Source organism: Poeciliopsis prolifica, unplaced genomic scaffold (assembly GCF_027474105.1).
Source record: "Poeciliopsis prolifica strain line A6 unplaced genomic scaffold, Auburn_PproV2 SCAFFOLD180, whole genome shotgun sequence".
NCBI classification, from domain to species: domain Eukaryota; kingdom Metazoa; phylum Chordata; class Actinopteri; order Cyprinodontiformes; family Poeciliidae; genus Poeciliopsis; species Poeciliopsis prolifica.
Window position 1 is genome coordinate 170,941 of NW_026562555.1, and position 15,074 is coordinate 186,014.

The 15,074-nt window shown below is 39.8% G+C and overlaps 1 protein-coding gene across 1 annotated transcript in view; it reads right to left on the reverse strand.

Annotated features, from left to right (window-relative positions):
* Nucleotides 1–18: 18 nt before the first annotated feature.
* LOC129356601 (transmembrane protease serine 3-like) overlaps nucleotides 19–15,074 on the reverse strand; it is a 54,571-nt gene continuing 39,515 nt past the window's right edge. The window contains exons 13-17 of the mRNA XM_055026175.1: nucleotides 13,890–13,956; nucleotides 7,198–7,293; nucleotides 6,932–7,074; nucleotides 3,567–3,719; nucleotides 19–109 (exon numbers count right to left, since the gene is read on the reverse strand). Coding sequence (XP_054882150.1) covers nucleotides 68–109; nucleotides 3,567–3,719; nucleotides 6,932–7,074; nucleotides 7,198–7,293; nucleotides 13,890–13,956 — 501 coding nt within the window. The 3' untranslated portion in view covers nucleotides 19–67. The remainder of the gene's footprint in view (nucleotides 110–3,566; nucleotides 3,720–6,931; nucleotides 7,075–7,197; nucleotides 7,294–13,889; nucleotides 13,957–15,074) is intronic.

A 15,074-nucleotide genomic window follows, 5' to 3' on the forward strand; every position in this document is an offset into this window, starting at 1 on the left:
TCAAAAAATGTTAAAGTTGTTTGATCTGAATGTTTCTGAAGCAAGGATGTTGGTCAGATCTTAATTTTCAATGATGTGTTGTAGTTGGCAGACTCCAAGCCTCTTCTCTCTGAAAGAAAGAAAGAAATGGAAAGTGTTTATTATGACCTATGCATATCCAGATTAGACATGTTTTATATTTCCACAAATTTCTATAGTGTGGTGCTTTTATCTGCAGCATTAAAGCAGTTGGTTTCAGTTGTTTTGTTTGTTTCTTTTTGTTTGTTTGTTGTTGAACTAAGGCTGAGAATATGGGAGGGAAAAATCCTATTGTTTTGGGGTTTTAAGATGTTTAATCTAAAAATGTTATTTCTGCCTGAATGTATGAATGAATGCACAAATGAGCATACCATATCACAAATCCATTTCTGGCAAATTAGTAAAAATTGATAAGTTGATTGTGTCCTGGTCTTGCTGTAGTTTTGAAGAATAGCCCTTTAATAAGTAGAAGTAATTTCAAAATGAATCAACGATAGCGGCTGTGATTTCATCTAGCTGTAGACAGAAAAAGTCTCCAATGAGGTTTGCTTTTCACATAAAAATGAACGTTTGAAAGTAACAGGTAATAAATAGACATTTTGTTAAGCCTGCATTTCTTTTTTAGAAGTGTTTATATGTCCAAAGTAAAACTCTAAGCTTTATTTTTGCAGAAATTCTTTCTTTTGAGCAAAGGCTTGAAAATAACAGTTTATGTTGAATTATTCTTTGTGTTTTACTAATTTGAGTTCCTGAAATGACTGAATTCACAAAAATATTCTACAGGCACATCTTTACTGAGATGTTCCTGTGGAATCAAAAGTTCAGAAGGTTACTGGTCGCAGGGGGAAGCAGGTGAGCCAGAGACGAGGCCCGGTCCTCCATGCGGCTGTCAGCCACAGGTTCGACTCTCGGCCTGTTCGCTGTTGCCTCATGCTTTCTCCCTCTCCCATAATCCACTTTCTAGTCACTTCACTGCCAAAGGCCAGTATGAACAATTTTCATCAGTTTTAGTTGTGATTTGGCATTAACATAAAAGTGTGTGTGGAGAGGGGGGGAGGAATGGAGGAATGTATTTTTTTTTCGAGTCAAGCAATAGTGTGGGGAATTTATTAGTACTTTGTTGATGGATGGAAACATCACGTTCTTATTAAACATTTTGGCTTTACATACTATTAATTGTTTTCTTATGAGAAAGAAGTTCAGTTTAAGAACAATTTTCAATTGTTCAGCATAAATTGTAATTTTCAAACATATCACTTGCATTCAGCAATAGTAAACTCATAAACGGGTTCGGTCGTAACACAAAAACAAAACGTTTCAACTAAAACGTAAAAGTGTTTGCGTGTCATACTAACTCTGTTCAAAGTTTCATGAAATGCAGTTGTTGGGCTTACATGCTAAAATCATTTGAATGATTCATTCCCAGGTTTGGATTAACTCACAAAAAGTTTTCAATACTGCTTTTCTAAACATTCTGCTTTTAATTTTGAATACTTACATTAATCTTCACACAGAAACCAAATTCTTTCACAAAAAACAAATGCTATCAGAGTCCAAATTATTAGCCCCTTAAGAAATGAAATATTTTTTTAGCCAAAGCATAAACTCTGATTGTGAAATCATGTGATTCAACTATGTAATGCTCACAATTTGTCTTCAATCAATCAAATCAAATCAAATTTTATTTGTACAGCACATTTCAGCAGCAAGGCATTTCAAAGTGCTTTACATCATAAACACAAAGTCATGCATCATAGAATAAACGATACATTGTTCCATATTACATTTCAAATACAATTCTAAACAGGTGTGTTGTTAGTTGAGATTTAAAGGAAGTCAGGGTTTCTGCTGTTTTACAATTTTCTGGAAGTTTGTTCCAAATTTTTGGTGCATAGATGCTGAAAGCTGCTTCTCCTCTCTTGGTTCTGGTTCTGGGGATGCAGAGCAGAACCAGAACCAGAACCTGAGAGTCTGGAAGGTTGATACAACAACAGCAGATCTTTGATGTATTGTGGTGCTAAACCGTTCAGTGATTTATAAACTAACAATCAAGTTAAAACTAAACTAGCCTTAATTTCTCAGAACAAGATTAGCCTGACAAATTTCATCCGAAAGTTCTTTTTTCTGACCATTTTAAGACTAACTTAATGCACAAATCAGAAAACAATTCTGACCCTTGTCAATGCAAATTAATATTGGCTGGTTCAATATTAAGGTGGCCTTTTTTGATGGTCACCATCAGAAACGGTGGCCTAGGGACACACTAGGAATATCTCATGATGAAGGACTTGAGACTCTTGCTATGTTATTGTTGCAAAACATTTTGATAGATTTCTAAACTTCTGAATAATAATGGAAAGAAATAACATTATTCGATCACAAACCGGCCACAACCAAGTGTTCTTCGCAAGATTTCTGACAGAGGAGTGAAAGGAATTCTCCAAAGAATTCTCCAAATCTTGCAGAGAGCTTGGAATTGGCTAGTACAATTGTTTCAAAGAAAATAAATAAGTAATTAACTAAATAGCCATGTATGAATGCTCATCATACCAGACTCCATTTATGAAGAAGAATCTGAAGCTTGTTTAAAGTTTGCTGCACAACATTTGAACATACCTGTAAAAACTGGGAGAACATATTCTGTCCATTAATTAACAACTAATACAAAATTTAACTCTTTGGATGTCATGACACATCATGTTTGGAAGACCATAGGGCCCGAGGAAAACTTTGGTTTTGGGTCCCTCTCTTTCTGCTAATAATGTGAATTGCTGCAATCAACAGTCAGACGATTAGATCATTGACACACCTGTTACAAACCTACTGCATCTCTCACAGTGCTGTTCCATTATGCCCTATATGTACAGTATGTATAATATAGGATAGGGTTATTACCCAGCCAATTTTTCAGCATAAATTTCCTCAACTTTGGATGATACTTATGACTTTTTGTATTGGTTGATCACCAATCGGATACTTACAGTCATATCAAAAAGTTTGGGCACCCATATTATTCTTAATTATTTTTATTTCCAAATATTTGGGTATTTGGAACAGCTACTTCAGTTGACACATATATAATAATTAATGGGCACAGTAATATTTCAGTATTGAAATGAGGCTTATTGGACTAACACAAAATGGGCAATATGATTCAAACAAATTTACACAGGTGCAAAAATTTGGGTGCTCTTACCATTTTATTGATTTGAATACCCTTAATTACTTATCATTTCTTTATTGAAACACAAAATTAGTTTGGTAACCCCATTAAGCTTTCAACAAAAGGTGTAGCCAATTATGAGAAAAGGCATTTATGTTGCCCAATTATAAGATAAACATCTTTCAATGTTCATCTTGCAAACAGGAAACTGCTATTTGAATCTCCTCTGAAGAATGGCATCACAGGGACCTCAGAACAACTTGACATAAGCTGTCAAGCATATATGTCAAAAAAAAAATATTTTTTATAAACGTTACATACTACAGCTTTAAGGTGTAAATTCAGGACTAATCCTAAAACAGACTGAGTTGTTTTCCATACTCACTTCCATCTGTCGGCGGATCCAGCCCAGTGCCTTTGCGATGCTAGTATAAACTCCTGGTTTGTTCCTCTCAGCACAGCCAATCCCCCAACTAGTCACCCCAACAAGCTTCCACACGGATGAGTCTTCACATGCAAGTGGACCCCCACTGTCCCCCTGTGAAAATGTACATGCAAAAATAGATGTGAACCTCTCATTCAATTTCTACTACTTCACTTACTGATACTCCTCGTATGACTCTAAGAATTGATAAAGATCTCTCACAGCAATGAAAATGGATGAAAGTAACGCACAAGTCATACTGTTTAATCTTTTTACATGTTCTGTGTGGTTTTTTTTAGGTTTTATTGGCCTTTATTTGAAGGTAGGTAATGAGAGGACTCCAGGACAAATAAAATAAGAACTTGTATGTTATACCAATCTGCCTGTCAAAATGATGTTGGCTAGATTGACAGGTCAAACTGCTTCTGTTTTATTTCTTGTTAAGCCAGTTTCCCTTGCTTTGCTCTTAGTGTTTCAGACAAACCAAAAACACAAAATTGCCCAGAACTATTCCAAGTTCTACTGCTGCAGAAGAGTTTAGCGACTCTACAATGGAATACTTACTACTTTAGACCAACATTTAGCTTTATACTTTTAATATCAGAGGAAGAACTGGAAAACCAGATTTGTAGACTGTTAAGTTTACAAATCTAGAACAAACGTACAAAGTACCATCTACTTAACAACCCAGAACAAGAAAGCACGGAGAACCAACTTTTAACTCAACATTGTAAAATCTAGAACTCAACCCAGAACAACCGCAACCAACATTTAGCTTTATACTGACTAATAGAATTAAACATGGCGAACCAACATTTACTTTTATCAACACGAGAATCCAGAGAAACCCCTACTAGTTCATAAATTATGGACTATTTATTTTTTTTCTTATTCAACATGAGGAACCCAGTTTTATACTTTTACTTTTTTTTTTTTCTTTTGGTTTTGTTTTGTTTGTAATTCCTTCTCATTCTTGAAAAGAATGAGAAGGAATTTATTTATTTTTATTAAATGTGCTACATAAATAAAATTACATCATCTACCTAAAGTCGATGGCAGAAAGCTGCTGTTGGAGTCACCCACAATACAATATTTAGCTTTCCTAACCTCCTTGCTAAGCCTCCTTGTATTTTGCCTCCTTGTAGCGGTCTCCCTCCCATTCCCAAATGCTGTCTTAAACTCAGGCAGCCAAAGCTTCCCTCAGTTTAAGGCAAAGCTGCCTGAGTTTACCTGTGAACCAAGACTTATGATTGTATACCCCGGTGCTTTTTTCTATCCTCAAAGAAATTGATATACGAGATCACAGCATCAGTAAACTCATCCAAATTATCTGTAGCCGCCCTGAACATCTCCCACTCTGTGGAATCCAGACAGGTATGTAGCTCCTCCATAACCAATTATTTGACATCTCCCTTGCAGGGTTGACAAGGTTCATCCTCTGCCTGTAAGCAGGGATCAGATGAACCATTACATAGTCTGAAAGTCTGAGAGCTACTTGAGGCACCATCTGATAGGCTCCACCCACAGTAGTATGAGCTGGTGAAATTAGGGTCAAACCAGCCACAACATATGTTTTGGAGTCTTTATTCCCACACCTCTCCTTGGGCTGACACCTTATGGTGGAGGGGTTTGAGGGTCCCAATGATCACAAGAGCTATGCTGTCTGGGGTTTCTTGCCCCTGGTAGGGTCACCCAAGAAAGACAGGTCCTAGGTAAGGGACCAGACAAAGTGCAGACCCAAGACCCCAATGATGAGAAACAACTTTGGACTTGGTGTTCCCTCGCCTGGATGCAGGTCACCGGGGCCCACTCTGGCGTCAGGGCTGGAGGGGGGGGAACAATAGCGAGCACCTGGTGGTTGTTCATGGTAAACATGAAAGGGAAACCCGAAGAGGAACCTGAAGAGGAAACATGGGTGCCCCTCCCATGGGCCCACTACCTGTGAGAGGGTGCAAAGGAGTCGGGTGTGATGAAAGATGGGTGGCAGCCAAGGAAGGGGGCCCTGGCGGTCCGATCCTTGGTTGCAGAAGCTAACTCTTGGGACATGGGATCTCACCCCTCTGGTGGAGAAGGAGCCAGAGATATTGTGTGAAGTTCAGAGGTTCCGGCTAGAAATAGTAGGTCTCACCTCGACGCATGTCTCTGGTTCTGGAACCAGTCTCCTTGAGAGGGGCTGGACGTACTTCCACGCTGGAGTTGTCTGCGATGAGAAGCGTCGGGTAGGAGTGGGGATACTTGCTGCTCCCCATCTCAGTGCCTGTATATTGGGGTTTACCCCGGTGCATGAGAGGGTAGCCTCTCTCCGCAGACGAGTGGGGGGATAGGTTCTGACTGTTGTTTGTGCTTCTGGGCCGAACAACAGTTCAGATTACCCAGCCTTCTTGGAGTCCTTAGAGGGGTACTGGAGAGTGCCCCTCCTGGGTATCCCTCATTCTGCTGGGGCACTTCAACGCTCACGTGGGCTACGACAGTGAGACCTGGAGGGGCGTAGTTGGAAGAAATGCTCCCCCTGATCTGAACTCGAGTGGTGTTTTGTTGTTGGACTTCTGTGCTCGTCACAGATTGTCCATAATGGACACCATGTTCAAGCATAAGGGTGTCCATATGTGCACTTGGTACCAGGACACCTACGCTGCAGTTTGATGATCGGCGATGTCATTGTTTTGTTGGAACTGCAAACGTATGTCTTGGACACTCGGGTGAAGAGAGGTGCAGAGCTGTTCGCCGAAGGGTGTCAGAAGATCACAGTCATGTTGCTACACCAGCCATTGTCTATGCAGAAACATCCACCTCCTCCTTTGGTCTTGCTGGAGAGCTTTGAGTCATGGTCTGAAGAAATTCCTTCCAGTGTAGAGCATTGACTGGAATCTGACCACAAAGCCAAGTCTTTGTGAAGCACAGTGCACAAGAGGAAGAAAAGTTTCTGTTCCTACTTATCAGCAGGGCCAGTCCATCCATTTTCTTGCTGAGTTAGCAAATGTTAGAGAGGAAAATCCTAGGTAAGGTATCTTGCTTGGCACCACTTTTGCGATGCTGAGCAAGAACCTCTGCTCTCGATCTTTAGTGGTGACTTGCTCTTTTAGTCAAGAGATATGCTAAATCTGCTGCAGATGCTACAAAGATTGGTAATAAATACAAAGAAATAGTATGTCTAATAGCTCTTCAAGGTATTTACACATAAAAACAAGCAAGGCAGAGAGCACCAAAACACAGATGTAGCCATTTGCGGCATCATGGAAATAGAAGCAATAACTAACTGCATAAGAAGAAGGCAATATGTTTTTGTAATACTGCTGTTTTCCATGTTAAATGGAAACAACCCGAACCTGACAGGAGTCAATTCCTCCTTCCAGATATCCTGCACATATCATCCAAGAAGAGATTAGGCCTTTGTAAACATCTGCATGGTTGCAGGTCTTGGTAGAGATGAGCGGTATCATAGCTGAGTGAAGAACATCACTGGACTCTCCTAGCAACATTAGTTAAAAATGAAAAGCAAATATTTAGAGATATTTAACTAGACTAGTCAAACTCATAACATTGAAATGTAACATTACGTAGGAGACTGGATTGACAAACCACACAGACTTACCATCTTCCTCTGTGGCTCCCCAACCAGATATCCAGCACATTTCACCTTCTGTAATCTCCTCTCCATAGTTAGGCAAACAAATGGGTTCCACAAGGCCTATGGAAAACGTGTATATCTCAGAGAATTTGACAGTATTTACTGTATGTTTATCTCATGTGTTTGGATTACATGCACACCAGCAAAATCTATATAGCATTACTTCTCAACAGATGTAGTCTCAAGGTAAAAGAAAACCCCCAAAGTAATACAGTCAATCAACACAGCAAATGTAGCAACAGTTCTTATGCAGATTTTTACAATGTTGACTAAAATGAGTCAGAACACACTAGCATTTCATTTAATCAGAAATTAGGTTTGATAGAAGGATATGATAAAGAGAAAAGCTCAACCACTTTTGTTAAAATGCTAACTGGCAGTTAACAAGGATCAAGAAAACAAAGTGCATTTGCTTTTCAATCGAGAAAATGTCATTACAGTCCTTGAACATCCAGATCAACGGGGACCCTACTGAGCAAGTATCACAAGAAAAACATTTAGGATGCTCAGTTAAATTTTAGGAGCCATGTTGATAAAATCAACAAAACTGCTAGATCAAATACTATAAACTGTTATAAAATTAATAGAAATTGTTTAACACTTCACTGTGCAGTGATGTTCTTGAACCCAAAGATCCTCTCACATTTTCCTGTGGAGCGAACGACTAGAACAGGGGTGCTCAAGTCCAGTCCTCCAGAGCTACCATCCTGCAACTATCAGATGCATCCCTGCTCCAACACACCTGAATCAAATGAATGAACCAGGCCTGTTCATAGCTGAGCCTGGTCTACTGGAGTAAGGCTGCAACTAAAAGTTGCAGGACGGTAGCTCTCGAGGACTGGACTTGAGCACCCTGGACTAGACTATTCAAACTCAAACCATTAGCAACTTTCTATAATCAGGCTTCAAAGGTTTTTTCAATCAAAAGCCAATCAGATTCCATCAGTCACATTTTGGCTAAATTTGGCATTTTGGACTTTCCCGATTTTATAAAGTATAGCATTTTAAAATATGCAGAATATGCACATACACCATTAAGCGATGGCATAAAGAGATTGCAGGGCTGTGTCATATCCACAGACTGGTGTGCGTTTGGATTTCTGCTCTCTACTGTTCTCCTCCTCTGCAGGGTGTAATGAGCAGCTGCGGCTTCCAGGTGTCATGCATTCCCCTCATCAAGTAGCAGGTCTTAGAGGAGTGGATTCCCAGGGATGCCAGATGGTTGACTAGTACTCTTGGTACTACTGCGGTCGCTGTGTCTTCACAGACAACTTACTACTGGTCTTATTTTTGATCTCCTCCTTCCTTGTAGGTAGTGATGGTGAGATGAAGCCTCATGAGGCATTGAACCACTTGAGCCAACTGGTTCAGGAAAGGGTTCATTTCTTGAAGCTTCATGTGCTCACGAAACCACCTACTGGCCAGGTGTATAATCACAGCCAGCTGTATCTTAACACGTGTGATGCATTGAATTTTTGTCTATTATGGCTCTTGGGAATGACGTCACAAAAGGTGTAGGATGAAATCATTTGTCTAAATTATGTATATACATATGTGTATTATAAAATATTGTTTGAATGTATTCTCCGTGTGTAATTTTTACCAAAATAGTGGTGTTATGTGATATGGCATGTTGTGTAATAATGTTAAATGGGCTTAATCAGGCAGAGGACAGTGAAAGTGCTTGTGGAACTAGAGGAGGTAGTGAATAGGCTGATGCTTCTGTTATTATTGTACCCCAACTGCTTGGAGCACAATAAACACGTTACCTTTAAATAAAACAAGAAACAGTGAAGAATACAGTTCCTCATAACCTAATGCATCTGCAAATGATCAGTTCACCTCACCTTGTTAGGGCTTAAAAAATCGAAATGTTCCCACATAGGGGAAATCCTCCTCTTTCTCGCCGGCTTCATCCTATTCCTGTCTATCTATCTATCTATCTATCTATCTATCTATCTATCTATCTATCTATCTATCTATCTATCTATCTATCTATCTATCTATCTATCTATCTATCTATCTATCTATCTATCTATCTATCTATCTATCTATCTATCTATCTATCTATCTATATCTCTCTTTCTCTCTCTCTCTCTCTCTCTCTCTCTCTCTCTCTCCAAACACCAAACTAAGTGTCTCAAACTAAATAACCACTATCCAAACTGTTTTCCAAACTATCAAACCTCTATCCATTCTCTAACTGACTGCAACTCGCCTACAACAACCCACAATTTGAATGGAGCCTGTGGGGTTTATAAAGCTGTCAAACCACTTCCTGAAGCAGTCACATGGTACAGCCGGGCAGCAAGGCCTCGGACGTCATCGTTTTCGGCTCCTCCCCTAAATGAAGCTAGCCTCGATACGCGCTTTACGGAAACGTCCCCTCCATTACTGACACACACTCCGAAGCCTCAGCACGTCACATAACATCACTACTTGTAGGTATCCAGCGACATGCTCATTCATGGGCCCAGAAATTTTCTCCTGTGGTGTCTGTCTCTTGTCCTCCTCACTCTGAAACATCTGTGGCTCACCTCCAGTCCTCACCTGTCTGTCCACCCTTCTACTGTCCATCTCAGCCAACCACTGGGGCTGTAGATGCTCTGTGCCGCTCCTTGTTTGCCTCCCCTGCTTCGTAAAGTAAGATTCAGACTATTTCCTCCGCACAATTGATTATCCTGTCACTCCTACTAATCGTCTCCCTTTCTTCCAGTGAGTGTCTGGCCTGGATTTGATGCTGTTCCCCTGCTGAAAAAATTATTCAAAAGCTTTTGTTTAAATACAAGTCTTAACTGTGCTATCCCTATTGTTCTTAGTTCTTGCTCATCCAGGATCATGACAGAACCATCTGGCCACCACGACTCTGCAGCAGAATTACGGGCAGCATTCTCTGAACAGGGAATCCTCTTGGGATGTCATGACATTGCAATTGGTGCCATCTCCAGCAACAGGGCTCAAATATTCAGTCTCTTAACCGGATTTCAGATCAACTAGTGGATGGAGGTTGCGCCCCAGCCTCCGCCTCCACTGGTTCCTGCACCAGTGTCTCCGACACGTCCGCTCTCCACGCCAGAAGAGATGTTGCTTCGGCCACTCTGGAGCCGTTCGCTGGAGAGCTGGATAAGTGCAGAGGGTTTTTACTCCAATGCACACTTGTCTTTTTGTCACTCCCCTTGATTCTTCCTGACAACTCAAGCAAAATTTCTTATATTATTGGACTTTTAAGGGACAAGGCTTTGAGGTAGGCAGAAGCTCTTTTTGATGAAGCAGCTATTCACAGTTCGTCTTGAACTGAGTTTCTCGAACAGTTTAAACGAACATTTCATCCAAGTGTTAGTGAGGAAGAGGCTGCTAAGAGACTTTGGAGCTTAAAACAGGGGAACAGATCAGTGGCTGAATTTGCCATTGTCTGATGGCAGACTCAGGGTGGAATCAACCAGCACTGAAGGGGGCGTTGCACCATTCACTTAATGAAAAGATTATGGATGAAATGGCCTGGAGAGATGAACCTGCTGGGCTAGATAAACTAATTTAACTCGCTATTCGCCTAGACACCAGACTTAGGGAAAGAAATAGAGACTGTCGCCAACTTCGTCATCTCGACCTATAGAACTTTGGAGCTGACGTCACTGCATGAGACGTTTACATCGCTCGGCACCATGTTGTTTGGCCACAGACCAAAGCAAACTTTTTCCAATGTTTTCATTGTGTTACCGATCGCAGTGAAGTTGTTTTCATGTTGGATATTGGATATCTGCGCTCCGCGGAGTAAGGGGCGTTTAGCTCATTTATGAACGCTGATTAAGCGGAAAAAGTGGTTCTGGGCTATCAATGATTTCAGGAACATAACCCCAAGATTAATTGAAACCGCATAGAGTCCTGGAATCCCCAGTGCCTCAGTAACTGCCTTCTGTCAGCCATCTCTTCTAAAAATACTGTTTCACTTATAGAACCGACTCCATCTGATCTATAACAGGGAAGTTAAGCCCAGTTCACACGACACGATTTTAGAAAAGTCGGCCGATTCTGAAAACGTGAGAGAGAGACCACACACTAGGCGATTTAAAATGTAACGGGTTCGATCGTAGAGTGTGAGGTTTCACTGGAACATATTCTAATTCCAGATATGAAATCCCTTCAAATTTAAATTCTGTGCTGAATTTAGAGTAAACAAACAAACATGGACAACGACGTTGAAGCGGTAACTTTAGTTTAACCCAAAAAAGACGTAACCAAAAATTAAAGCTTTGGATTAAGAACTGGAGACATCGTGAGCAAGGATTATATTTGTTAGTGTGTTTCAGATGCTTTTTTTTTTAACTTCCTGGCTGATTTCAATTAAAAGTAAACTTTTTTAAATGGAGCGTTTCTTAAACATTCTCGACAAAAGCTCAGGAATTATGCAACTATTATAGTTGTCTGTTTATGTATAGGCTAATTTGATCATTTTTTGCTGTGTTGATGTTGTTGTACAATATATGCATATACTGCACCTTGTTTCAGAAAACGGAATGACTGAAACATCAGAGCAGCTTAAAGTAGAAGAAAGCATTTCCCGCATATTCGTTTTTAGAAAATCAGATGGCAGTTATCCTTTTTTCCCCCAACTGACTGCGAAAGCTTAACGTATTCCAGCTCCTCTAAACGAAACTTGTTGTATTGTTTAAAATTGTATTATGACTGCAGAATAAAATCAAATGTGCCATTTCAACCATAGATTGGAATGCGCTTCTCAACCAGATGTACTCTGAGCAATAATTTTATAATTATCTTTCATTAAAAAAAAAACAAGTCGGGGGAATAGCACAGACATTGCGATGAATGAGCCAACATGATTAAACACGTTCAATATCCCCGATTTTAGATCAAAGCGGTCCCGATGTTCCACCGACTGGACCCGATCAGTCCTAACCCTAACCCTAACCCTAACCCTAACACACTACAGGATGATCGGTTACGATTGTCGGGAGCAACAATCTTAGAACTCTGAATGTTATAAGATTGTTGTTATAAGGGCAAAAAATTATGTAGTGTGAACTGGGCTTAAACTAAACAGCTTACTTTCCTGCCCCTTGGTTCTTATTCCTGAAGTCATTAGATTCTCCTGTGCTATGCAGCTACACCTTGTTTTTGCATGGCTCTGGGTGTATTTTTTCCTGTATTAAGCTCTGCTCTTTCTCATTGGCTTATTTAAAATGTGCTATTTTAAATGATTATCACTTACATTTTGTAGAGGTACTTTTTAAAAACCCATCTAGAGACAAGTGCTGTGAATTAGCTGTTGCAATTGCACTATGATACAAACATGAGATAGCTGTTTTCTTCAATTTGTCTATGTCAATGTGTGTCTGTCCTTATCAAAAACTTAACATAATGAAATCACAGGCTCACTGTTACACTGTGAAACTGATACACTGGCTAATCCTAAACATAACTGATATTGGATTAAACACAGCATCCCAGAAAGACGCAACTTATTGTAACTAGTGGAGAAAATTGAAGGAAGAAATTAGGATTTTATTGAATGTCTATTGAAACATTCTTTGACTGGAAATCAGCAAATACGCTAAAATTGTCCCACCCAAAGACTATTGGATGTTATTGGTTTGATAAATATTTTTGATATTCTGTGGTTATACTGAATTATTTTCTACTCATTTATTTTGGTTGATGATAAATTTGTTTATTTTGTTAATGAAAATTCCCTTTAAAAAAAATTATTTTCTCAAGTTATCTGTTTTTCGACTCCTATGTAGAAAGTTTCCCTGACACAGGAACTCCTACGGCTTTGTGAACATCAAAAGTACATAGCCACACAGACACACCCAATAGAACAAAAGAAACATTTTGAGAGGGAGCAGAAGGGATTTTGTAAGCGAGTAGAGAGGTTTATGCTTGTGGAGAGTTAAGCCATGCAAAGGGAAGTTTTGCGTGCAAGAAAAAAATCTGAGTGTCAGCACAAAGACTTAAGAGGCCACAGAATATTTGAAAGAGAGGATACATTTTGAGTTATTGCAAGTTGTGAAAACAAAGAGATGAAATTCTGCTATAAAACTGAAAATAAGCAGAAATATCACAAGTTTTGATAAAGAAATGAAATTCTTCTTACAAACAGAAAACATGTGCTCTTCAGCAATTGCTGGCAAAAATTCCCCAAACTGATATCGGTATTTTACCCACAACTTTCCTTAAGAAATGTTGCCTGTCTTAGAGTTTGATATCATTAAAATGAAACTCATCTCTCTTACTTCTCTCCCAGCCTCCATACCTTAAGACAACCATTATCAAATAACTGTTTGATAATTGGATAAGTTGCTTTTGCAAAATTACAGGTTCATCTTAAATTCATGCTAAAAGCAGACTGAGGAATTGCTGCAAAGTTAAGAATCCAATGCAATCAGTTCACGGACCTATATGCTTGTCCAGGAGCTGTCTTTGCTACAAATCAGCGACTCAGAGCAATTTGCTGGGTTTCTTTAATGAGAAAACCTTTTTTTTTTATTAATAAATTAAATATAACTGCATTGTTTGATAAGTAGAAGAAAGTGAACAGATTTGAACCAGAACTGGCATGAATAAAGTAGAAGAAAGCACGAGTTCATAAGCATAAGAAAATGTAGTCTAAGTAAAGGCTAGGGAAAAATCACCAGTACCATCAAAAACAAGCGGTTCTTGTAGCCTCATCAGTGCAATGTCATAATCCTGTCCTTTTGGCCAATACTGAGAATGCCGTATAATTCTCTTACAGCCAGAGAATGGGCACCATGGATCAGCTGTTCTGTCAGCCCCACGTGAACCGTCCACAGGGAGAGTTTTCAAATCTGGTCACAGAAAAAAAGACAAACAAGACATTGGATTCAAATTCTAATTCAAATGAAAAAATACTTTATCAAATGTAACTCATTCTTCAAAGAGTTCATCCTTTACTTTTAATTTTTTTATATCCACCAGACACACGCAAATCTAGAACTCTATATCAACATTTGCCCCTTTTCCACCGGCTCGACTCGGCTTGCTTTCACAGCTTTCCCACCGGCTTCGTTTCGAGGCTGGACCTGCTTTTTAGGTCCTGCTTCGGAGCAGGGCCACCGAAGTCCAGTGGACATTTTGTGTAAAGAATATAGAAATGACAATGGGAGGAGTTGGAGCAAAATTGCTACCCAGTAACATTTCAGCTGTTCTTTGTTAGCGTGACATAAATTGGTTATAATGATTTTCATTCAGTCAGGACTGACACTAACCACATATTGCAGGTAGATTCCAGTAAAACATTGATTAATGCCAGGTTTTAAAATTAGTTTACTGGACTAATAGCCATTATTTTGTGCCCATTGTTGGACACCACACGGCACAATCGAACCATGTGAACCGTTATTTCTGTCGGCTAATGTGTGGTCTCAGGTTTTGAAAATGTGCGGACAATGGGCCGACAGCTCTACAATGGTGCAATGCACGCTGGGTATTACACTAAGGAAATGAGGACGTGAAAGGTCAGTAGAGGCACTGGGGTTGAGACTTTTTTATTCAATGTCATCAACAAAGAAAAAAAGGCCAGAAGAAATGATAAAGACGATAATGAAAACGAGGTCGCCCAAGGGACTCCTCACTACCAGATGCACTCAACAAGTTCTACACCTGCTTTGAAGATCCTAAAACCTCCCTCAGCACCAGACTGATACCACCACCTGGTGACATGCCTCTCTGTGTGACCACAACAGATGTGAAGAAGTCCCTCCAGAAAATCAACCTCTGTAAGCCTGCAGGCCCCGACAACATTCCAGGGTGAGTACTGAGGTACTGTGCAGATCTGTCTCAGACATCTTGACAGACATCTTTCA